Here is a 26,938-nt window from a genome sequence, read left to right on the forward strand (position 1 = left end):
GCCCAGGACCAAAAACGCAGTTGCCTCCCCCGCAAAAACAGGTAGTTTTGTACTTGATCATTTTGCTGTGTCCAGATAGTGTTTTGGGGCATTTCCTGTCGCGGATGCTAGGCCTACCCACACAAGTGAGGTACCATTTGTATCAGGAGACTTGGTGGAACGCTGGGTGGAAGGAAATTTGTGGCTCCTCTCAGATTCCAGAGCTTACTGTCACCGAAATGAGAGGAATTTTATTTTGCCAAATTTTGAGGTTTGCAAAGGATTCTGGGTAACTGGATTCACCTAGATGTCTAGTTTTCAAAACTGCGCAGGTTTGCTAGGTTTCCCTAGGTGCCGGCTAAGCTAGAGGCCAAAATCTACAGCTAGGCACTTTGCAAATAACATGTCAGATTTCAATGTAAAAATGTGATGTGTCCATTTTGTTTTTCCTGTTGTGAGCTTCAGGCCTACCCACGCAAGTGAAGTACCACTTTTATTGGGAGACTTGGAACACAGAATAGCAAAACAAGTGTTATTGCCCCTTGTCTTTCTCTACATGTTTTCCTTCCAAATGTAAGATAGTGTGTAAAGAAGACGTGTATTTGAGAAATGCCCTGTAATTCACATGCTAGTATGTTTAGCTTTCTGGGATCCAGCATTGGTTTCCTACCCATTTCTGTCACCAACTGGAAGGAGGTTGAAAGCACAAAAAATTGTAAAAATGGGGTATGTCCCTGTGAAATGTCAATTGTTAAAACGGGGTTTTCTAATTCAAGCCTGCCTGTTCTGAAAGCTGGGAAGATGGTGATTTTACCACTGCAAACCGTTTGATGCTATTTTCAGGGGGGGGGGAAAAAACACAAGCCTTCTTCTGCAGCCCTTTTTCCCCATTGTTTTGAAAAAAACAAACATTTCGCTGTATTTTGGCTAATTCCTTGGTCTCCTTCAGGGGAACCCACAAACTCTGGGTATCTCTAGAATCCCTAGGATGTTAGAGGAAAAAAAGGACACAGATTTGGCATGGGTAGCTTATGTGGAGAAAAAGGTATGAGGGCCTAAGCACAAACGGCCCAAATAGCAAAAACTAAAGGCTCGGTAGAGGAGGGGAAAAGGCCTGGCAGCGAAGGGGTTAATACTGTTTTCAGGTATGCTTAAGCATCATGCCAGGGACTATAAGGAATATTACTTTTTTTAACCTTCTTGGCAGAGTATTAGGAAGGCCTTGCTTAGGTAGGTGATTCATCTTCATTTAGAAGTTTTTTTTTTTGTTGTGAATTTCGTGTTTTTATTTATTTATTTTTAAGCAGCCTACAATGCCTGCCATCGCTTGTTGGTGTATAGCAAAGCACTCCGTGATAGCCCACTGTTTTAATTAGGTGTTAGGCTTCCATTGTCTGATTATTTGGGATCTCAAACCCTAGTGGTTGAGACCATATAATATTCAACAGTTCTGGCAGGAATATCCAAAAGCAGTTTGCCACTGACATGACTAGGAGTGAAATCATGAAAGAAATTGAGGGATAGACCGTGGAAGTCTTTGAAGTTCCTGAGTGTTCTCTGTACTTGCCTTGTTTTGTTTTTTACTTGGTGGTGGTTGAACATTGTTCTATGGATGATGACGTTTTAAAATGTCTTTGTACTTATAAACGCTCCTGAATGAAATATACAAAAATGTGTAATGCTTGACAATTAAATTCCGTTTTATAAATTGCATCAGCTCTAGTGCTGCTGGATATAGTTTTTACCTTCACAAGCCTCTTTTTTCATACTCCCCAAATAGTAGCTGCGTGACTTGTGCTCTTCATAAAAAAATGTAAACAAAAGAGAGAAAGACTGCTTGTAGAATAAACTGGAGGTGGTGAAGGCTTATAGCACATCAAGAGTTCAGTGGCAGATAGAAGACCAGCAAGGGCCCAATCAAGTGCCATTATAAATTATTAAGGCTGGCTCTTGCACACTCCTGGGGAGTGGAGTTTAGATGCTGTGTGGTTGCTCCTAGCTCAGGTGGCATGCTTGAATACTAAAGTCCCCTTCAGAGGTGGCTGCTCACACTGGTTATATATTGTGTACTTTCATCCATGTGCAGGAAGTCACATTTATTAGCCCCTTTCTCTGTGCCTGCCATATTTGGTGTTTGTAGACTTGGGTGAGGAGTTAATGATGTCTAGGCCAATGGGGCATACCCCCAAGGTTCAACAACCATTTGACTTTAAACTGTACACCTATGGATCTCCACGTACAATGTGACTGTCTGAGATGAGGAGAAAAGATGAAAGCCTTAGCCCATTCAAGTCAGTTGATTCAAAAGAATGGAGAGTTTGGGTATGAGGCTGGTGTCCATACCAAAGTGTGTTTGTAGCTGCTGTGTCCCTTTGCTCTTGCAACATGCATCTGACTGTTTCAAGTTGGTTATTCAGTGAGAATCCGAGACAATCTTGCACCAGTTATGGCCATAATGTGGGTGAGTATTGTGGCATAGCTGCATTTTATCTTCCATTCAGTACCCCGAAAAAGGATCTAATTTTGGAAGTCTCCTGCTTTGCCAGACTTCAGGAAAAGAGACACTGGTAGTTCTTTAACCACAATATATTGCTAGCAGCAGTCTGTCCTTTGTAGCTATGAAATGGGCACCCTTCTGCTGCAGTGCCACGGAACCCTAGCTATTATTTAAACTGAATAGTGGATTATGCGCTAGAGGTCAATGGATCGAAGCAACATAGGTTTTAGGGGATGTCATCAATGAGTAATGTAAACATCAACAATATCAGCACAATCAGAAATATATAACTTCAAACAATAACTACACCAGTTTATTATGAAGATTTAGACAATTTATTTCCCTAGACAATAACAATGCTAATGTCACGAAAATAACTTCAAACACAAATGATAAGCATATAGAATTAATAGTGGTTGATTAGAACGTCTTATATATATCTTAATTTAATTAAAACAACCAAGCAAATATCTCAAAAAGAATTACTTATTAATATCAGAACTGGTTCTAATGGTGAAGTGTAAATTAGTACAACACTCGAAAGATGTCAATATGAACCATAAGCACGCTAAGTTATTGCCCTCCCTAACCACAAATTAGCATTAACATGTTGGGCTTCATGTAAAAATAATTTAGTAACACAAATTTATAAAAACTCTAACTCTGGTTATTATTAATATGCAGCAATCAATTTGAGTTGCAGCTGGTACCTGGAAAGCAAAAGACACATGACATTACAATGACATACATTACCGAATTGATAGCAACAAGCAGTGAACTTCAGAAAAGGGACACCATCAGATATGTCTTCATAAGAATCAGGCCTAAGAACGGCAAAACCCACACTGCTAATGACTCAAACCATCAGCTTATCTCTCTCTGTCTCTCTCTCTGTCTCTCTCTCTGTCTCTCTCTCTGTCTCTCTCTCTGTCTCTCTCTCTGTCTCTCTCTCTGTCTCTCTCTCTGTCTCTCTCTCTGTCTCTGTCTCTCTCTCTGTCTCTCTGTCTCTCTCTCTGTCTCTCTCTCTCTCTCTGTCTCTCTCTCTCTCTCTGTCTCTCTCTCTCTCTCTGTCTCTCTCTCTCTCTCTGTCTCTCTCTCTCTGTCTCTCTCTCTCTCTGTCTCTCTCTCTCTCTCTGTCTCTCTCTCTCTCTCTCTCTCTCTGTCTCTCTCTCTCTCTCTCTGTCTCTCTGTCTCTCTGTCTCTGTCTCTCTGTCTCTGTCTCTCTGTCTCTGTCTCTGTCTCTGTCTCTGTCTCTCTGTCTCTGTCTCTCTGTCTCTGTCTCTATTAGTAACATTTTCAAACAGAACATTCAACTTATGCAACGTATAGTTAAAACATGACCTTGTAAGACATAATGCAGCAACCCACTAGGGGTAGCTGTGGACACATCTGTTAAAACACTGAATGAACATTTATATAAGCATTGAATTATGGAAAATAACATTAGTTAGAATTTCTGCTCAGTTAGGAACAGAAAATGGACTGGGGCGAACATTTTCAAAAGTCACCCGTTAAACTCATTAATACATTATACACTTAATATACTGAAATCATTAGTAAACATATTAGAACATTCACACTCACATTCCCTCATCTGATGACTATTTATGAATTTACACAATCTATAATAAATTCATTTATCACCAATTTTCAAAATGTAGTTACTAATTTTCGCATTTTCTTTCTCCTTTTTTCTCCATAGAAGTTATTAATTTGTTTTTCAGAATTTCTTCTATTTTATTCTCTTAAAACATTTTATATGTTCCCCAGATTCCAATTAGACAAAATACAATTATTGACACCCATGTTGCCATTGTTAAAATACTACTTCCCACATTACTAAACCAATTTCCCACAGCTTTAATCCATTTGTCAGCTTTTCCCCAAACTGTAGTTTTGGTTAGTTCTTTTAAATCGTCTTTATTAGTAATAGTTAAATTTTAATCAGCTCTTTACCTTTACGTGAGTTATCAGGTATAAAGGCACAACAATGATTTATGTAATTTACAAGTTTCGCCCTCTTTCGCTAGAAGGTCTACTGCAAGGTGGTTCTGAAGTGCCATAGCTCTTGTAGCAATCAGTTCTGTATCTAGAAGAATAATAGCTCCGGAATATCTTGTCAACATGTTATCCACTATTGTGGACAACTTCTGCTAGAAATTGATTCTTACTTGTCTCATTTGAAATTTAATTGTTTCAGGAATCTTACTCAAGTCTTCCAACTGATAGATTTTCCAGAAAGACTATTCCCAAATAACATGTTCCATACCATCCTCTAGGAAGACGGTAATATGCATTTCTCGCACAAATTTAATACATTCCAAGAACTGGTGGGTCATGTCCATTCATCATGAAATCCCACTTACCCCTGAACATAAATACATGTCTACAAACACTCTATCATTCTTACTCAAAGGTCTAGATATACAAACCCTTCCCATGTGTTCAGAATCTGTTAGTTTTCATTGTTTAGTAATATCAGTATGAGCATAATCAACTCCAGGTTTTCTACCTATTATTCCCTTATCTATTGTTGCCTTTATTTCTCTTATATCTTCTGTGTCATCTAAACATTTATTTTTCTACAGGAGTTAGTAAACATGTTAAATTATTTCTATGCACAAAAGCTGTACCAAAAGTTAAAGTAGGCTCAAACAAATCTCTCATAACTGTTATTATCTTTGGCGATTCTATTCAAATAACTTATGATAGGTACAAATGACAATACCAAGTCATACTTTGAATAGAAATACTGAATATATTCTCGATTATAGAAAGCATTAGTAAAAGACTGCATCTTATAGCGTACGTCACAGGCAAACTATGGTAAACAGTTCCTTCTTGCACTGAAGTTGGAATCTGTGTACATACATAACAATCTTTCACATCCATCACTTCAATATTCTCATACAATAAGCGATAGCATTAGAAGAAAGCTTTCTCTTCATGTAAGTATTTGACATCTATTCTAGATGTATCTTTTGTTAATGATGTATCTGTTACATCTAAAGAACTATCAGAACTATCAATCCTCATAGTCTGGTTGGCTCCATTCATTTCATAAACACACTCCTACAAACAATAATAAACCTATTAACACACTCACTACCACCAAGCCAATACTTAAAACTAATACAACAACTAATTCTACTGTTCTGATTATGTAAGTTTCTCATATTTTCTATATTCTGGGGAAAAAACAAATTCAAAAATTCAAACAATCCAAAAATCCCTCCTAATTTTTTATTATGAAGAATTCATTCACTCTGGGCACTCTCCTTGTCAATTTCTGTATAGCAGCTTGTAAAATTATTTGTCAATTCCAAAGAGTTTTATTGTATCTTCTTAAGCACAACCTTTTCATATTATTTCTCATTATCTTTTCCCAAAGTCTTTTCTCAGTCTTCACATGGCAAAGTAAAAATGTTCAATGTCTGTCAAAACAATAGCTCAAAAACTCTTCTTGCCAGTCGTTCGTAATTAAGTATGCCCATTCTGGTCCTGCATATCTCTTGCTTGCAAATCTTTTTCTTTTCGGTCTTCTGCCACTTTCACCTTCTCCACTAGTATTTTCTCCTTCATGCAATTCTTTTTCTTCTTGAATTAGTGGAACTACATTAACTCTTCCACTGTTTGAACTTCTCTCTGGCCAGTTGTCTCCTTTCAATGTCTTTTTTAGTCAATGTTCTCAAGATGGAGTCTTCATTTGCCTTTGAACTTTTTTCTTTTGACGTTCCCGCAACTGGTTCAGGAAGAGTATAATCCACTTGGGCGATACTACCCTCAATTCCTTTACCAATGGGGTCTGTCCTTTCTTCTGTTTGGTAAGTAAAACCACTTGCTTCTGAGGACACCCTCCTCTGAGCAGATCTTCCTTCTGTTGAGTATTTCTGCTCACCCTCATTCGAGCACACCCTCCTCGGGTCACAATCGGTCTTTTCACTTTGTTCACAGACTGACTCTTCTACTCCTTTTACAGATTGTTCAGCTTCCTGTGTATTTTGTTCTCTTTCGTCTGTTATTGGAGTAGGCACATCTTTCATTTTCGATGTTCTGTTCACTTTCTTTCTCTTTGCTCAGTGTTTTCAACTGTTGGTAATCTTACCAGTTCCTCTTCTTTCTGTTGGATCATGCACTTTTCTTGTGTGGCTCGCATGCACCCAATTCGGTAAACCTGCACACTTCACAGCTCTTGTTGTAGTGAGCAGGATCTGATAAGGGCCCTTCAACCGTGGTTCTAGGAAAGACACTCTCACGTGCTTCTTTATGAACACCCAGTCTCTAGCTCTCAAGCTTTGTCCTTGACCTTGAGTTTGCTGTATTGTTGTTGGTTCCACCTGAATAGAAAGACAGAACCACATCAGCTAGGCTATTGCAATGATCTAGCACCATATCCTTTGTAATATTCACAAGTGCATTTGAAGGTATTGCTGGCAATCTCATTACTCTTTCCATCAAAATCTCGTGTGGAGACAACCCAGTTCTCTTATTAGGAGTGCTTCTCATTGACATTAGCACTAGTGGTAAAGCATCTGTCACAGTCGTTTCTTCGAGATCTGCACGTCACTGAACAAAAGGCCCACCTTCCGGGGTCACCAACTCAACGCTATTATAGCACAGAGTTACGATGAAGCCAGTCGGGGGGGGAAGTGAATTAGGGTAGGGAACAGCAGGGAGAGAGATCTGAAAAGTAAAGGTTAGAACAAATATGCATTTACTCATTCATAAAAATGTAACTCATCAATAAGGTCTTGACTAAATGAGTCTCTGAGATATTAGATGGAGACCTCTTTTGAAATGAGGGCAAAGCCCCTTCTTTGATACATGGAACAAGAGTAAACTACGACCTCAGAATCAAGAGATGGCAAGAACTTTGAACTATGATCATACACAGTATATCAATCCTATAACATCTATGTATTCACAACATAAACCTTTGATCATGAATTAGAAAATCTCAAAGAATTAAATATGCCTTTCACATCTTAAGCTTTTCAAAGAACAATGAAAAGTGTGATTTGCTTATCTCCAGAAATACTTTCACATTCACAACAATAAATGCCAAAATGTTTTACTCATTGACCTTGAAGCGCTTTACTTAAAAATACCAAGAAGCCCTTTTACTCAATCTGAATCACTTAAGATTGTTGTGCCAAGAACCTTTTACTCCTATGAATTGAAGCGCTTTGTCGTGTCAAGAGCACCTTAAACCTGAGGACTGAAGCGCTTGAATTGCTATTCCAAGAGCGCTTTACATCTGTGAACTGAAACGCTTTGAACTGTTGTGCCAAGAGCGCTTTACATCTGTGAACTGAAGCGCCTGAATTATCGTGCCAAGAGCCTTTATATCTGAACTGAATCGCTTTGAATTGATGGGCAAAATAGCGCTTTACATCTGTGAATGGAAACGCTTTGAATTGCTGTGCACAAAAGTGCTTTACATCTGTGAACCGAAATGCTTTGAATTGCTGTGCAAAAGAGCACTTTATATCTGTAAACGGAAGCTCTTTGAATTGGAATGCACAAAGCGCTTTGCTTCTGTGAACGGAAACGCTTTGCTCGTTATGCTAAGGGGCACTTATCTTTTGGAAGTAATGACTTCCTCCAAACTTGGATTCAGGAAGGTCTTACCGCTACGAGTACGATCTACTCGTTTTTGAATGCACCATGGAAACAAGGATACTTTGGTTAGACGACACTGCCATTCAGGAACTCTGTTCTTCTCCAGACAAACCCCCACGAGGTCTGGCTGCATCAAAGTCTTCAAAGGCTAGGCTTTATAGGCCTGCCACACCCCAAGATGGCTGCTCCCTCTAAAAACATGGGAATTGTAGTTCCTTCATAGAATAGCACTGATATGTGCATCTTGTCCACCAATGTCAGGAACCTGCAGCTCTATGAGCTTTGCCACAGGGCAGATGACGCTGATGGTCACCTTTGGAACAAGAGGGGGTGACAAGTGGTGCGCATAAAGTGCCGCAGAGTCGCGCAGCGGAGTTTCGGGTGAGACCTGGACCACGCCTGGCCTTATTCCTGACAGCATCCGGCCATTTTAAATTGGTCAGCGCACACCCTTTAGCCAATCGTGATTTTAATGTTCCATTCATTTGCTCTACGAGTCCTGAGGCTTCTCGGCAATAACTACAATGTAGTCTCTGCTGGATATTTAATGCTGAAAAGAGCAATTTTATCACTTCATTATTGAAGTGCGTTTCCCTATCTGATTCTATAAAAACAGGGAAACCAAAACGTGGCGTTAGTTCTCGCACTATTAACTTAGCTACTGTAAGACTGTCATTTCTCCTTGTTCTGATATGCCTCAATCCAGTGACTGAAAATGCACTCAATCACCAACAAGTATTTCAAACCGGCTCACACAGGCATCTCAATAAAATCCATTTGCATTCTACTGAATGGACCTCCCGCCATACCTATGTGTCGCATGTTGACAATTGTTCCTTTGTTGACATTCATCTGCTGACAAACTACACACCTTTTGCAAACCAGTTCAGCCACTTGTCTGAATTTTGGACTGCACCAAAACGGTTTGAAACGCCTGATCATCGCATCTCTCCCTATGTGTGTCTGACCATGATAATATCTAGCCATTTGTGTCAAACTGTTTGGTAAGACCACTTTCCCTCTACTGTCATCCAAATTTCATCCTCCATTTGAATGCAATGCTGTTTTATCTAATCCCCATGCTCTTCTTCTGAAACATTGTTCTGTATGGCTTTCAACTCCTCTAATGTCTTTACAATCTTCATTGTAAAATTTGCATACACTTCATCATTTTCAGCCATCAATTCCCAATTTCCTTTGAATGAAATCCCATTTAGAGCACAGCATTTTACAACCTGGTCTGCATAAGCATTTCCCAATGTTACATAATTCTGTCCTCTCTGGTGTGCACTGCATTTGACCATGGCAGTTTTCTCAGGCTTTTGTACAGCTTGTAACAAATCATTTATTCTTTCTCCATTTCTCACAGGTGAACCCGGAAAAGTCATGAACCCCCCTTTCTGACCAAGTTGGCCCAAAATCCCAAATTTGCACAAAACCATGTTGACTATCCTTGTAGATCGTCACTTTTATCTGGTCTGACAATAGGCATGCTCTTGTGAGAGCCACCAATTCTTGTGCAGACTTTACTCCTTTAAGCCATGAAGCTTCTAGCATGCCAGTAACTGTACATACTGCATATCCTGCTTTTAAGGCACCCTTGTTGTCTCTTAAGCAAGAACCATCAACAAAGAGAATTTGGTCATGGTCTTCCAAACAAGTATCTTTAATATCATCTCTTGGTTTGGTGCATAGTTCTGTTGCCGCCAAACAATTATGTTCAATGTTATCTGTTCTGTTTGGGTGTTCTCCTTCATGTGGTAATAATGTTGCCCGGGTTAAGCATTGTGCACCTTTTGATCGTTACATTTGGTGCTCCAAGAATCACTTTCTCATATTGGGTCAACCTTGCATTTGTCAGGTATTGCGTTTTTGACCTGTTCAATAGAATTTCTATTGATTGAGGTACCATGCGGTACCATCACAGTCAGAGGATAACCCATCACACAGTTTTCACTTTGAGTTATACTCTGCTCAACTGCTTGTAAGCATCTGGGTAAGGCTGCTGCAACATTATCCAAAGTAGCTGAAAAATATGCTACTAGACGATTGACACCACTGTGTATTTGTCACAACAGACAAAGAACATCCTCATGACAAAACAAAGGTTTTGTGTAATCAGGCATATTTAAAGCTGGAGCTTGGCACAAACTCTGTTTAGTTAATGCTTTCATGCATTCCTCATCCATCATTATGGGATCTAAAACATCTTTATGCGTCAGTATGATAATAGCACTCTTTGTCCCCTCACAAGCAAAAAAAAAAAAAAAAGTGTAAGTACCCTAGATTAGCTGTTCTACTTCAGGAAACTGAAGTGCCATGTGGGCCCTTGGAGAGTGGCAACAGTTCCATATCCATCCATTTAGCCACCTCCGTTTACTCCCAATGTTTTCTTCCCCCCCCCCCCTCCCCCTTTCTCTTTCCAGCCCTTAAAATGCACACGTTAACAGTTTTGCTCTCTCAACTGTTTATTTCTACACCTTTTACTTTTTTTAATTTCCCTCTTTCTACCTCCTCTTTCAAATTTCCAAACACGTGGTTATTTCTTTCCTTGTTTCGTTCCTTTGTTTTTTTTTTATCAGGTGTTAATTCTTTCACTATTTTTTCCTCTCCTCTTCATTCTTTCTTTGTCTTTTTTATTTTTTCTTCCCTTTGACTCGGTATGCATCCTTTCACTTTTTCAGATCTTTCTTCCTTCTTCTCTAGTGTTTTTCTTATCTCAGTCAGCCAATTCACGTTTGTATTATGAATCCCTCTTTTTCCCACCTGTATGCAGAAGCCACAATTTACTTGTTGGGACCCAAAGTGATTTTTCCTTTCTGTGTCTGTGGGAAATGTGTCAGTACATACCATATCCTGGTTCTTTCGCTGCTCGTTTCTCTCACCATCTTTTTTTCTATTCTGTTTGTTTTTCTTTTTTTTTTTCCCCACTTCTTTCACAATTTTTTTCATCTTTATCTTTAGTTTGCTAGCTTCCTCCCCTTTTTTATTTTTCCTCATGTTTGCTCAATTTCTTCTTAGTTATGCTTTCATTTTCTCGTTCTTTCTTTCTTTCCCTTCTTTCATTTCTTTGTGACCCCTTCTCTTTCTTCCTTTTTGTCTGTTGTGTTCCTTTTGCTTCTTTTTCTGCCCCATCCGCTTTTTCTCCTGAGGCCTTATCAATGGAGCAACAGGTTCAGTGGCACAAGGGCTCAGACCTAGGGACCTCTCTCAACTCTAATTACTGCTCTGTTTTCCTACCAAAATTCCAGTCAACCATTTTCCTTTCTTACTCCAGGGCTCATGACGCTGTTACTATGCAACTTGTCCTCTCTATCTTTACTCCTGACTCCCTCTTTCCTTCCACCCTCCAATCTGTCCCAAATGATATTTTTGTTATGGTGTTTTAAGCCTTACACTCTGACAAAGGTTTATATGATAACTGTATGTTTTAAGATAGAGGAAGAAGGTAAATGGAAGTGCTTTAGTTATGCTGGGCCACGGGAATTATATGGCAGGAAAAGATGAAATTATGAGGCAGGATTGACCAATTTAAGTGGCAAGAAAAGTCCAGTTATGAGTTTACAATGCCAATAGCTCTAACTAAAGAAAATGTGAGATCTATTGGATTGCAAATGTTTGTTATAAGTTGTACTTTAGACAATGTGGTCATATAGCCATCTTTTCTTCACAGAAATATGAAGAGTAATAGCATAAGCTCCCATTTGATGAGGATTACAATCCGTATTGCATGAATATTTAAAATAACTTTAAATGCTGCCAACATACAGTAAAACAAAGAAAGATCAACTTTACAAATTAATACCCTTTGTAGTTTTGTTTTTCAGGTAGAAAACTCGTGTTTTGAAAGTATTTCCAGGAACTATGGAAAAAACAACCCTTAGTTGTGAGTAAGCACCGCTTAAACATACCTTCGCAGCAAACTGTGCAGCGCCTGTGTTTTTTACTGGAGGAAGACAGGTCTCGGCAGTTTTCTCCTCGGGGCTGTCCATTATGTACAAATTAATGTTATGTGGAGTAATGTCTCTGTCTGCTATGCAAGATCAACAGGCATCATTCTCCCTTTTTGGGTGGTCATAGCCAAAGTCTCTTAACAAGCAGACTTGCTGTCATTGACCTCCGCTTCTCCTCTAACTAAAATGGTAAATCAAATGTGTGTGTGTGTGTGTGTGTATATATATATATATATATATATCACTTACCCAGTGTACATCTGTTCGTGGCATGTAGTGCTGCAGATTCACATGCTATGCATAGCTCTCCCGACATCTAGTGTTGGGCTCGGAGTGTTACAAGTAGTTTTTCTTTGAAGAAGTCTTTTCAGAGTCACAGGATCGGGTGACGACGACTCCTCAGTTACAGTGCGCATGGGCACAGACTCCATTGTATTCTTATACTCTATCACTCCTTTGTTCACCCTTTGCCGGAAAAAAAAGATGTCCAGGCAAATGTACGTGTACCTACATATGTACAAATGTTAAACTTGAACGACTACAGGCTTCCGGGGAGGTGGGAGGGTGCATGTGAATCTGCAGCACTACATGCCACGAACAGATGTACACCGGGTAAGATCCATTTTCCGTTCGATGGCATGTGTAGCTGCAGATACACATGCTATGCATAGACTACAAAGCAGGTAGTCCTCCCAAAAATAGCGGTGGCTAGCATTTAGGAGTTGAAGTTGTTTGAAATAGTGTTCTTAAGACAGCTTGACCTACAGTAGTTTGTTGCTGGGAAAAACATCAACACAGTAGTGTTCTGTAAATGTATGAGGAGTTGACCATGTGGCTGCTTTACATATATCAGCCATTGGTATGTTTCCTAAAACTGCCATTGACACATCTTTCCTTCTTGTAGAATGTGCTCTAGGAGTGATCAAAAGTTGTCTTTTTGCTTTGATATGGCATGTTTGTATGCATCTAACAATCCATCTTGCTAATCCTTCTTTTGATATAGGATTGCCTTTGTGTTTGTTGAAAAGCAACGGAAAGTTGTTTTGTTTTTCTAAATTCTTTATTTCGGTCTATATAGTACATGAGAGCTCTTTTGAGATCTAGAGTAAGTAGAGCTCTTTCTGCCACAGTGTCTGGCTGTGGAAAGAAGACTGGCTAATCCCCTGTTTGGTTGAAATTTTGGATTTGTTCAAAGTACAACTTTATGTACTTGAAAAAAAGGTTCCTCAAGAGTAAATGCTTGTGTTTCACTAACACTTCGTAAAGAAAAGCAAACTTCCAGGTCAAAAATTGAATTTGGCAAGAGTGCATGGGTTTAAAAGATGGGCCCATGAGTCTGGTAAGTACGATATTGAAATTCTGAGAAGGAATAGGTGGTGTTCTGGGTGGAATAATGCATTTTAATCCTTCCATGAAGGCTTTAATAACAAGAACTCTAAATAGAGAAGTGTGTTGAATAGTTTGTAAGTAAGCAGATGTTGCAGTAAGGTGGATTTTGATGGATGAGAAAGCTAAATTTGATTTTTGCAAATGAAGTAAATAGCATACAATATCTTGTATAGATGCTGTAAGTGGATCAGTGTTTTTAGATTGACAATGTTGGACAAATCTTTTCCATTTGTTTGCGTAACATTGTCTAGTAGTAGGTTTACATGCTTGTTTAATCACTTCCATACATTCTGATGGAAGTTTTAGGTAACCAAATTCTGACCTCAGGAGCCAAACCGCTAGATTAAGAGCATTGGGGTTTGGGTGCCCGATTTGACCTTTTTTCCTGGGAGTTTGGAATGAGGTACTACTGACAGATCTAGGAGTGTTGTGTACCAGTGCGGACGTGCCCGTGTTGGTGCTATGAGTATCATGGTGAGTGATGTTTGACGTAGTCAGCTGACCAGAAAGCAAAGGAGTGGGAGAAGGGGAAAAGCGTAAGCAAATATCCCTGACCAATTGATCCATAGAGCATTTCCCTTGGATAGGGGATGTGGTTGTCTGGATGTGAAGTTTCGGCATTTTGCGTTTTTCGCTTGTTGCGAATAGATCCATTTCTGATGTTCCCCACTTTTGAAAGTACTTTTGAAAGTGCTTGGGAGTGAATCTCCCATTTGTGAGTTTGTTGGTGATTCCTACTTAGATCGACCAGCTGATTGTTTATCCCTGGAATGTATTGTGCTAATAGATGAATGTGATTGTCAATTGCCCATTTCCATATTGTTTGGGCTAGTAGGGACAGTTGAGATGAATGTGTCCCGCCCTGTTTGTTGAGGTAATACATGGTTGTCATGTTGTCTGTTTTTATTAGAACAGTCTTCTGTTTGAGAATAGGTTGAAACTCTTTTAGGGCAAGAAATACAGCTAATAATTCTAGGTGGCTTACGTGAAGCTGTTTCTGTTTGGGATCCCATTCCCTTTGAATGGTATGATTGTTGAGATGAGCTCCCCAACCTATAATTGATGCGTCTGTTGTGATTATGGTCTGAGGCACAGGGTCTTGAAATGACCGCCCCTTCATTAGATTGCTGAGATTCCACCATTGAAGGGACATATGTTTGGCGGTCCGTAAACACTAGATCTTGAAGTTGACCGTGTGCCTGAGAGGCACTGTTCTAAGGGCCTCATGTTTAGTCTTGGATGTGGAACTATGGCTATGCAAGATGCCATCATCCCTAGAATTTTCATGGTAGTATATTGTTGATTTGGCTGTATGTGTGGTGTGAGATTTTGGAAAGCTTTTATCCTTTGTGTATTTGGATATGCTAGGGCTTTTCGAATATTTAAAATAGTGCATAGGTAAGGTTGTACTTGTGCTGGTTGAAGGTGTGATTTTTGGTAATTGAGAGAGAACCCTAGTGTATGCAGGGTTTCTTTCACATATTGAGTGTGTTGTTGGCATTGTGTAAAATTGCTTGATTTTATTAGCCAGTCTTCTAGATATGGAAAGACGTGAATGTGTTGTCTTAAGTAGGCTGCTACTACTGCTAGACATTTTGTGAACACTCTTGGAGCTGTTATGCCTAATGGCAAAACTCCGAACTGGTAATGTTTTCCTGCTATGGCGAACCTGAGGTATTTTCTGTGAGCTGGATGGATGGGTATATGGAAATACACATCTTTGAGGTCTAAAGCAGTCATGTAATCTTGTTTTTGTAGTAGTGGAATGACATCCTGCAGAGTTACCATGTGAAAATGTTCTGACAGGATGTATAGATTGAGAGGTCTGAGGTCCAAGATGGGCCTGAGGGTGCCGTCTTTTTTCTGGAATGAGGAAGTATAGTGAGTATACTCCGGTTTCCTGAGAATGTGGAACCAATTCTATTGCTAGTTTTAATAATGCAACACAACACTGTGTCCTGGGGACAGTTTGTGGTAACGTGGTGGAATGTTTGGAGGGGTGGAGATTTAATTCTAGGCAATAGCCATTGCGGATAATTGATAATACTGAATTGTCTGTGGTGATATTTTGTCAATGAGAGTGGAATTGCTGTAGTCTCCCATTCCCCCTCCCCACTCCTCCCTCCCCTCCCGGAGATGTGTGGAGGGGCGGGAAGGAAGTCACTGCTTAGATGGTGTAGTGGCTTGCTTTGAGGCTCGGTTTCTGAAATATTGTCCTCTGAAGGACCCTATAAATCCCCCTCTTTGATATTGTTTGTCCCTGCTTTGCCTGGGAGGTAGAAGCTTTAGATGATTGTGGCTTAAATCCTCCTCTAAACTATGGCTTGCAAAAGGAGCCTCCATATGGTGTGGTATATAATGCCCCATTACCTTTGCAGTATCTGGGTCTTTTCTCAGTTTTTCTATAGTGGTGTCCACTTCAGGCCCACATACATTTTTCTTATCGAAAGGCATGTTAAGTACTCCCTGCTGAATTTCTGGTTTAAAAAACAGAGGAGCATAGCCATGCATGCCTTCTAATTGTAATGGCAGTATTGACACTCCTTTCAGCTGTATCAGCAGCATCGAGGGCAGACCTTATCTGATTATTACTTATAGCCTGTCCCTCTTCAACTTGTTGTGCCCTTTTTTGATGCACTTTTGGGAGGTGCTGTATGAGTTCTTGCATCTCATCCCAATGGGCTTTATCATATCTGGCAAGAAGTGCTTGCGAATAGGCAATTTGCCATTGGTTAGCTGCTTGCGTGGCTACTCTTTTGCCATCTGCATCAAACTTTCTACTTTCTTTATCCGGAGGAGGAGCATCTCCTGATGACTGGCTGTTAGCCCTTTTTCTAGCCACACTGACTACTAAGTCCGTAGCAACCTGATGTGTGATGTAGTCTGGGTCTGTAGGGGCAGGTTTATATTTTGTCGGTTCTAAGGGTAATGAATCTAGCTTTGACAGGCTCACTAAAAATGTGTTCAGCATGCTTGACCATTCCAGGCAACATTGGGAGACACTGGTATCTAGAGTGAGTGGAAGACAGAGTGTTAAATAAAAAAATCTTCCTCCAGGTGTTCAGAGTGCATAAGCACCCCATGGTAAGAAGCTGCCCTAGAAATTACCCGAGTGTAGGCAGTAGTGTCCTTTTGATGGAGAATGCTTGGAGGGGTATAGGTCAGGATCATTGCCTGGAATGGGATCAGGATCATACAGATCCCAAGGATCCACTGTATCTCCATGTGAGTATAGGGAGTGTGTTGGAGAAGGCAATGGTGGTGGGCTATTGTGCGGAAGTGAAAAAGAAAGCTGTGGAGAGTGAGGAGGAGAGGTAGGGAGAGGTGCTGGTTTCTCCTTTCGTTCCTGAACCTTTGCTGGTGGTTGAGCAGAGTCAAATTCCTCTTGAAAGGCCAGCTTTCTTTTAGTCTTTAAAGGAGGTGCAGTCAGAATTCGACCAGTCTGTTTATGTATATGGATTCTTGATTCTTATATCCATAACCTCCAATATTGGCTCAATCTCAGCCTCTTCTTCAGAAGCTTTGTGAGATTCTTGCATCAGCTTTAAGATTTGCTTATGTTTACTCGAAAGACCTTGTTCCTCTGAGTGCGGGTTTTTTCGGCTCCAATTTAAATCTTTTTTTGGTCGCGAAAATGAAGTCTGCTGTTTCGGCTCCGAGTCAGGATGTCGAATCTTCGACTCCAGTGAGTGAGGACGCTTACTATAGTCTGATGTAGAAATTCTAACCGACTTGCTCGACTCCGCAGTGGACAGAGGCGTGGCCTCTTTCGTCACCGAGCCCGAAGTTCGGTCCCCGACAGTCTTTTTTTCGGGCCGAACCATGGCGTTCCGGCAGTCTAGTACCCAAGACCTTCGATTGTTTTTTGTATATGGGTGTAGGGGCAGACTTACTCACGTGCTGGCCAGGAGTGATGAGTCTATCATCTTCCGATTCTTGCTTGGAGTCTGTATCTCGGATGGAGACTGCTGTCTGCGCCTGCTCTTCCTCTATGACGTCGAGCTGTTCAGTGCTTTTCGATGCCATTTCTAGTCTTCGGGCCCTGCGATCTCTCAAGGTCTTCTTCGATTGAAACGATCAACAGGTTTCGCAATCTTCTCAATGCCTGGAGAAAGGCACAAATTACAAACCAGACTTTGGTCTGTATATGGGAAATGCGCGTGGCACCGAGGGCAGAATCGAAATGGAGTCCGATCCATCAGGCTTTCCACGTGGTAGGCCTGAATAGGCCAGAGTCTGGCTCACGCGCCCCGAAGGTTGAAGTTTAGGTTTTGACGGTATTACTGGTTTGATGTTCGATGGAAATTCGATCGAAACAATACCCACGATTGATAGGTTTTCTAAGGTTTTTCCAATTCAAAATCTCTGAGCGAGAGGAAACGCGTCTGAACCGGACAGCGGAAAGAAAACAATGGAGTTGATGCCCATTCGCACTGTAACCGAGAGGAGTCACTCAATCCTGTGACTCTGAAAAGGCTTCTTAGAAGAAAAACAACTTGTAACACTCCGAGCCCAACACTAGATGTCGGAAGAGCTATACATAGTAGGAGTCTCATCTGAGACTTTATCAGTTAATATATAGTGCTGTTTAAGAGATTACAGACCACTACTACTAAGGTTGCAGCAAGAGTTTTGAGCCCCCTTATCCAGAGAAAATGTGTTTCTACATTAGCATGATCTGGGTAATTGTTCTTTTTCTTTGAGTTGCAACTGTGGTGGCTGCGTCTGGAAAGGCTTCACATACTCTTCACCAATAAAATACATTTAGCAGTAGAAAATAATAGAACTAAGGTGTGAAATGACTTGTGAACAATATTTTAGGGTGCTGCAAGCAACATATTGCTCACAAGCTACATTTTGAGGGCCACCGCAAAGGGGAAAAAAAGCAAACTGAATTCTTTTGTAGTGGCTAGCCTAAAAATCTGGTTTGATCTGGTCTTTTGGCTATACTGTTGCATACCTCTGTTCTGCAGTATTTGTGAAAGGCATGGTCCCACTACCATATACATTTGAGTCATGGAGTTAATCCTCATTCTGTGATTATCCCGTTATTGAGACCCAAATGAGCATTACCTCTTGAGTGCCTTCCTTTACTTTAAATATCAGAGCCATTTTATTTTTGTTGTGTGTTGAAAAAGTATTTTATCATCCAAGTCCTCTCCACCCTTGCTGAGCCATATTTAGCTTTTCTGGCCATGTTTTGTTTCAAACTAAAATGCCAGTGTTTTTTTGATGAATAATAGCAAGATAGACTCTTACATAATCTACTCATTTGTGCCTTCAGGGAACCTCGGAGCCTTAGCAGTGGGGCCCAATCACAGATTATATCTGTAGAGCTTTGTTGCTTTCTAAAGTGACGAAGAACGTTCAGAGTAGGTTTGAGCTGCGGATCACCTAAATATTTGCTGTCCATTGTTCGTCTTTGACTGTTTCTCAACTTGTGCCACTGTTATGTCTTAGGCCATTTCTAGTTGTAACTGGGGCTGGCTTGAAGTCTTTCTAGACCCTTTGTGCTTTTTATTGCAATTTCCCTTCCAGCTTAACACGGTTTCTCCCTGTTTTCCCAATTGGGATCTGCCACCCTGATGCTGAGTGGGATTGAGTACCTTTTCTCAGTGTTGTAATGCCATATCCCAGGCCATCTAGCTGGGGTGTGGCCTGATGTCACGTGATTATTTGGGTGAGGGACCTAGTATTTTTATTATAATTTTTTTTTTGGGGATGTGCTGCCTGTGGGTAGCTGGTGGGGAGGCTGTGTGCACAGAAGCTGGAAATGGACTGCAGTACCTACTTTAAAAAGCTTAATGTTTTTACCAACTGTCCTGTGACAAGTATTTTGAATCATCACAAAATGTCTATCATACAGCATTGTTTTTTTTTTAAAATGTTCTATCAGACATCCAGCCTTACTACTTGTGTTGCTCAAAGTTCCCACAAAGTAACCATTTGAGATTCATGAAGCGTGGGCCTGGTTTTGGATAAAATGTCTTAGCTATTCCAGAGACCAGCCGGACTCTGTGTCAAGCTTTTTTTTTTTTTTTTTTACTCAGATTAGAAATAGACTTTAATACAAAGGTGTTCTGGTGGTATTTGCAAAATTAAAGATGTGTGTGGTATCAATAAGACTTGCCTGCTTATAGCCTGTGCACTCTGGAGTAATGGGATAAAGTATTTAAAGGGGGATCAGGCTTCTTGTTACCACATCATTCTAGAGCTATGTCCCTTTTGTGGACTTAAACTATAAACTGGCCAACCAGAGATAACTCTACCCCTTAAAGTGGCTAAGCAACGTGTTCCCCTATGGTGAAGTCTGAGGTCCAAGAGCAAATTTGTAGTTTCCTGCCACAGCATGTTCACCTAGGACTAACGTGGGCATCGTAGGATGCAAGGAAGTTTGGTCACTCCCACCTGCAATAATATTTGTATGATGTACAGGCCTCAAAAATCATAAAAATGTTACTATACCTGCAGGTCTAGTAGTTTGAATAATTTATTTGACCTAACTGTAATGTACTTGACCTGAAAACGAGTCTGAAATTGTGTAATCCTAGGCAAATATTGTATTTTATAGTTTCCTGTTTCTTCATTCTCACATGAGTGCACCTTCAAATTTGTGAGTTCAGCATTTCAGCTGTAAAAAAAAAAAAAAAAAAATCCTTTTGTTTGATTAAATACACTAAACGTTTGCTCCATTTAAAATAAATCTAGCCCACATATAGGGTACACATGATCCATGCATGACTTGCCTTTTAGTTTACTAATAGCTTTGCCATCAAGGCAGGAGTGTTTCTCAGTTTAACACAATTTTAATAAATGTATTACTAAAGCATGATGTGGTAGGGCACTGTCATTTACAGACAGTACATTTCCAAGAAATCTCCAAGTTAGTGGGAAGGTTTTTGGCCCTTTACTGATAAAACTATGTAATGCATTAACAATCTGTGAAAATTGGGTTTCAGAAAACATTTATTACCAAGTAAAGTGTTCTGTTTTTTATTATCCTATTAAAATATTTTTTTCACCACACAGAAGTACAAAAAATGTTTTTTCACAGCTACTGAAATATATTTTGAAATGCTTGTAAAGTTGATTTAGTTATATAAATGTGTGTTAGAAAAAAGCTGATACCAAAAGGCTTTCACTTCACAAAGGTCAGACAGTTCACCTTACAAAATCCTGGAACTCTGCAGTCACAATGAAAAGTATTTGCATTGGAAGAGGGCAAACTGACTTTTGACCTCGGTCTCTAAACACAGAGCAAATGTGACAAGAATAAGAATTAAAGGCATCCTAATTGCTAATTCACTTTCTGACTGAACAGAACACCTGTTTGTCAACTCACCAGAAGGGTTGAGTGAAATCTAAAAATAGCTCGACCTCATAAAATAAAACTCACCAGTGGGAGTGGTCAGTAGATTTTTCGAGCCCTGATGTAAGGCCAGGATAGAGATTTGGGTGTAGGCAAAAAACAGGTGGAGTATTTGAACTTGCTCTGTGTGTGTGATTTCATTCTTTGCAAGAAAAAAGCAAACGCTAAGTGAAATTATAGTTGGGTGAAAACTTCACTTAAAAGCAACATTTTAAACTCAAACACTGAATTTGACCTTTGATCCCTGATCTGCTTTTCAGAAAGAATTGAAAAACTAAGTTATTTGCTTTGGTTTACCTGTGAAACTCTTAGGAGTAGCTGTGTGTACTGCAACTCGGATCGTTTATTCATTGTTATCATTAACTCAAGTAACTTTAACTTGCACCCTCGCCGTGCACAATGATGTCATTTCAGATGGCCTCAGTGATATCGACGATGAGTGATGTAATATGTGACGTAAGCAGTACATGGAGACAAGTTATAGTTACTTGAGTTAACTAGAATTAGTACATTTCAGTGCTTTTTTTTTTTTTTTTTTTTTCTTTTTTGTAACTGAAATTTTCATCTAACTAGAACATCACTTTAACCTTTGTGTTTTTCAGTTAATTTCTAGGATTTCGTATTGCAAACTAGGATTTCACTAACATACTTAAATTTTTGTTAATGATATTGCAACAATGGTAACATTTCTCCGTCGTGGGCACAAAACCTTGTACCATTAGACTAGCCTGTTAGCCATGAATTCCTCCTTTCCACCCCATTTGCCGCATGCCCTCCCCCCACATTGATGCCCCTCTTCAACCGTTTTAGCTCTAATGCTGTTCTATGGAAACTACATGGAGAAACTGCATTTTGAAACAAAGCTGATTATTTGAACCACACTAAAGTTATTAGGGAAAGCCACTCGTTGCTTTCCCATTTAACTTTGGTCCTACCCTGGCCCATTTGTTCAGAACTTGGCATAACTAGCAGCAAACTAATCCAACTAAACATCTGGCAAACTGTCTAGATTCATTGATCAGTAAAGATTGCAGAGAAACCCTAAATTTATCCTCCACCTTTATACCTGCACCACCATTGGGCCTCTGTGAAATTTAAAAAGAAGAAAGGAAAAGTAGGCTAAATGTGCTAAGTCTCTGACGTTTGGTGCAGGTGCATCCCATTGGCTCTGCACAAAATCTGAAATACCTCCACTGGGTGTAACATTCTGCGACCTGCCACTTTTGATGCATAATTATCAAACAGTGCTAAAATTGTAAGCAACAAAAATGTTATTGCCTCCCCTCCCACCCTTTAACCCCTCTGCCCCATGGATTGTCACATAACATGACGCCAATCAAAAATGAAACCATCAAAACTGCTGCCAAAGTGTGTGCACATTTACTACGCACTGCCAATGTAATTGGCAAATAAACACTATTTTACTGCCCCTGCCCAGGCCCCCCCCCCCCCCTTCCCAACCAGTGGATCTGCACAAACATACTAAAAGGAGAAGTGGTAGGGCCTTGCCAAATCATGTGCAGATCCATCAACTGTGCCATAGGTATTGGCAGGTCAAAAGTATTCTTGACCCTACATACCCCCCCCCCCCCCCTTAACTTTTCACCCCCCAGTGGATCTTCATTAAACATAATATACCTGTACTGGGTATCATTGGCTAACTGTGTGCCACACCTGACAGTTTGATCAAACGTTAACTGAAATGTTAGATTTTTTTTTTTTTTTCCTCAACTATGCCCCCCATTTTGGTTTGGTACAAAATTTGCCATGCTAGTAGAAAACCAACCCTTCTATCAAATTGTGCAGATTCGTCAAAGTGCCAAGCACACTAGCAAAAAAAAGCAAATATTCCTTTTGATGGCATTCTGTTGGTTAGAATCAGGGCCACTGGAATTGTGCCTGATTATGCTGCGTATTTTGACTTTTCCTGCTGCAAATGTAGAAACCCCCATCCACATAATTTAGAACTCAGTGCCATATAATTCCAGTGACCTTGTATAATCTGTTTTAACGGGAAACCCACGGAACGTTTCAGCAACGTGTAAACTAAGCACTGGGATGATACTTCTTGTTAATATGGCTTGCCTTGTGATTTTTCTTTTTCTTCTTTTTTTCAGGACACTGTAGAGAAGACTGCAGTTAACAATAAAAGAGATTTGGAGTCTGCGTTCCGAGACCGTGTCCATCGCATCTCCTTAACTCAAGGTAAAACGAGTTTATGGTAATTTTTATAACTTAATCTCCATATGTGAAGGGGCTTGTGGGATATACATTTCGAGAAGCTGCCTGGGGGCTCGAGGTAGCTGGGAGATGGTATTGAGAGAGGAGAAAGAATCTTTCTCAGGCGCTGATATTGCAGCGTTTTTGCTTTTTCCTTTTCAAGCTCATATTGGCATAAGAACTCCGCAGTTGCATCAAGTGTACAATATCTGGAGTCTCAACACCTGTCTGCTGGCGCTGTTGAGTGTGCTCAGGCAGGGAGGAACCGCAAAGGCAGGTCACAGCACAGGGCAGGTCAAAGCACAGGGCAGATGCCTGCTGCATACGTCAGTGAATGACTAGATGGAATTGAGTGTCTCCTAATCTCATGCCGATATCTCCAGTCGGCTTCTGTCCTTCCAGATGCCCCACCTCTAGCTCTTGCATCGAGTAGCAGGGAATGGGCCATGGGCGTGGTTAGTGAGGGCTTCCTTTACCTTTTTTTGTAGGAGTGTGAGGAAGCTCTGGTGATGAAGAGGGCGAGTTGTAGGTCTCAGGGATTCGAATTTGTTTTAAATTAGGACATTCTACACGATATTCAAATGGCCTTTGACCCGGTATATTGTGCTATGACCACCCTTCAATTTCATCGTACTCATTCAGTGCTCTCATTTTTGGCTTTCCCAAATACCTCCCATTTTAGCTCATGGAATGAAAAGTTCAAAGAGCAATATTCTTCTGATCGTCCAAACTGGTCTGTTTTTCATAGTGATGATCCTGAGGAATACAAAACTGAGACTGGCCACCCTCTGAAGACAGTCTCATTATGTGTATATTCTACTGTACTCGCCAAGAAGTTTAACAAATATTTTATGCTAGAATTTTAAGGACGTGGCCTGTAATTCTAACCTGTAGAACAGAGGTTCCATATCTACTGGTTTTGCAGGTAAAACGGTGCTTGGTTTTATGAAATGTTATCGGTTGGTGCATTGTGTAGTAGTGTTCAGTTAGTGAAGGGGTAATTAATCAACTGTGAACTTACTTCAGCTGTTCTCAAGCACATGCATTAACCACAAACAGACTACAGTTGTATATTAAACTTTTTTGCATTTTTTTTTTTTTAATAACGGGGGAGAAAAACATTAGTTACTAATGTGGTGATTTAATAATTCATAAATATTCACATATAAAAATTGTACATATATTCAGCAGAAATACATTTTAAAAAGTACCATTCCTTTAGAGGTTGATCATCAAAGAATTACAAATAGGGTTAAAAGGCCTGCGCAGCTAAAATAACAGTTAACAGCTTAAATGCATGATGTTGTGGCTCTATCCAGTATATTGCACCAACTCTCCCTACATTTTTTTACAGCTCCTGTTCTTGGCATATACATCTTTTCTTCAAACTGTTTAACCTGCTTCATTTTTCCTGATCATAGGTTAGAGGTAGGAACCTCAAAGGATCTCCATTTTTGAAGAATTAAAGATTTGGCAATCAGCATGGTAATGAAAAGGAATTGTTGCTGTCGTAGATTAATTTGCCTATATGGAACACACGTGCCAAATAAGGCCCCAGGGGGGTCTGGACTAATGTGAACCAGCAGCTTATCACTAAAACTGAAATATTTGTTCCCAGAAGGGTAAAGTGCTGGGCATTTAAAACAGATATGTAGCCAGTCGCCCTTACTGTGACCACATCCTAAAACATGACGCTGAGTTGGTGGAATACATTTTCTGTAATCAATAGGGAGTATAATACAGCATCCATTTGAAGTAGAAAGCCATCCTTTTGTAATTTTCTCCACAGTTGGCTTTATGGGTCATTTGATGATACCAGGCCCACTAGTGTGGGTTGATCTTACATTCTGTGGATGCCATAACTTTGATTAGAACTGATGAAACCACTGCCTCATTTAATTTTTGGTGTAATAGACGATACCATTTCCCCATTTCTGTAAGACCGGCCGCAAAATAAGCTTTTCTAATATCCCTGGTAAGTGTATTAAATGCTTGTTAATTGCTATGTAAAAACAAGCATTTGCAGTACAGCGGGTCTCGCGTTTGCTCGTGTTAGAGCTGATAGCGTTGTAAACTCCTAACCAGACTTTTCACTCGTAATGAAACCTATCGGCAAAAGTGCAATTATGTACGTAACCGGAAAAAGTGCAATTAACTGTGTAACAGGGTCGATACTATGTAAAGCGCTCGACTTCTGCCAAGCGAGATCGCGCTGGGAAAATAGAGAAAAAGTAGTCCACGAGCTGGATGGAAAACAGCGAGCCTCGCATGTTTTCTGTACTTGGTCGATGCGCTCCAGGAGGGCTATCCACTGGAAAAGGCATGACATATGCATGCCTTCCACTAATGAAATCAAGCAGATTCTAACAGGCAAGCCCACAAGCCAATGAAAGACACTGACGTGACGTGGACAGGGCTCCGAGGCCTTTTTAATTCCTAAAGCGTCTCGCTTAGCGAAACGCATGCGCAAGCGACGCAGGCTCTACCCTAATGAATAATTGACAGATGGGAAAATGCTAATTCTGGGTGGCAAAATTATTGGCAGCCTGCTGTCCCCAAGGCTTCACTGCCCCGTTCAGCAAAAACATCACTGAGCCAGTGAAATCCCGCCCTTACCCATCCCTTAACTGCAGTTTCTAATTATATTACTAACCGGGAGCATCCTCCTATGTGGATAAGGGATGAAACTGGGTAATCTGAAATCAGTCTTTTAGTTTTGCATATCTAAAAAACAAAATTTGAGGTAACTTGTATCTAGTACTTTTAGGCAGTTTTGGTACTTTTAAGAAAACAGACAGACAAATGTCAGCCTCTCAGAACATCTCCTGGAGATAAAAACATTCCAAATGATTGTTCGTTGCCACACAGGCAAGCCGGTCTATGAAGGCTGCTTGATAGCACCTTTTAATGTGCGAGAGCCAATCCTCCTTCCTTGACTGCTGTGTCATCAAATTAGTACAGGCCTTCCTCCACTGCCACACAGAAAATGGTGTAGTATTTGATCTATTTCATTAAAGAAAGATTGGTTAATTTTGTTCATAATATTTGAAAAATTAAATACAACTAGTGGAAGACTAGCCATCTTAACTAATGCCGATTTTTCCCATGATAGAGGCAAGGAATGCCATTAAAGTAGTAACCTGCACACCTTGCTAAGAGTGGTGGCATAGTTTTAATCTGAATAGATCTGTGAAATGTAAATCCTGAGGTATATAATGGGATGAGTACTTGAGTAATAGTCTCAATTCTGCGGGTAAAAATGGGGAGTACTTTTGAATAGGAGTGCTTCGGATTTAGCATGATTAATTTTATAGCCTCCAATATCTGTAAATGCCTGAATTATGAGTGCATTAAGAATTTTTTGCTTCTCGGTTGGCAGATATAAAATCATATCATCTGCAAAGAGTTTTAGCTTGAGTGCTCCTTGAATGGGAACCCTGATCTGCGGGTTTTGCCTTAATGTGACAGCCAGAAGCTCAATAAATAGAGCAAAAAGAAGCATTGACATAGGGCACCCTTGGCTTATGCCTCTTTTGATGGAAACGTACCCCACTTTTTGCAAATTTATTATGAGTTTAACCTTGTCCTCCTTGTATTGATTTTCCAGTAAATATTCAAATTTCGGGGGAAATACAGAGCTCAGTAGTATGGCAAACAGGACTTCCCATTGTACTAGGTTGAATGCCTTTTTGGTATCTAGCATAATGCCTGCCTTTGTAGTGTTTGAGTAATAATCGATAGCCTGCAACAAAAAAATGTTGTTAGATGAGATCAACATAGGTAAAAATCCACTTTGTTCTAAGTGGACCAAAGTTTGTGCTAAAGGGGCTAACCTGGCAATAAAAATTATTGTAAAGATTTATAATGGCTGTTCAGTAGGCTAATTGGGGAACATGAGCCTGGTTTTTC

The 26,938-nt window shown here is 40.1% G+C and overlaps 1 protein-coding gene across 6 annotated transcripts in view; it reads left to right on the forward strand.

Annotated features, from left to right (window-relative positions):
- Positions 1-26,938, forward strand: part of GRB10 (growth factor receptor bound protein 10) — a 573,160-nt gene that overhangs the window by 186,124 nt on the left and 360,098 nt on the right. For all 6 annotated transcript variants that reach the window (XR_011199846.1, XM_069216800.1, XM_069216783.1 and 3 more), the window contains one exon: positions 22,927-23,014. Coding sequence is in view for 5 of the 6 variants with exons in the window: in XM_069216800.1 (XP_069072901.1) it covers positions 22,927-23,014 (88 nt within the window). In the remaining variant the exon portion in view is untranslated. The remainder of the gene's footprint in view (positions 1-22,926; positions 23,015-26,938) is intronic.

This window comes from Pleurodeles waltl, chromosome 2_1 (genome assembly GCF_031143425.1).
Source record: "Pleurodeles waltl isolate 20211129_DDA chromosome 2_1, aPleWal1.hap1.20221129, whole genome shotgun sequence".
Lineage (NCBI taxonomy): Eukaryota > Metazoa > Chordata > Amphibia > Caudata > Salamandridae > Pleurodeles > Pleurodeles waltl.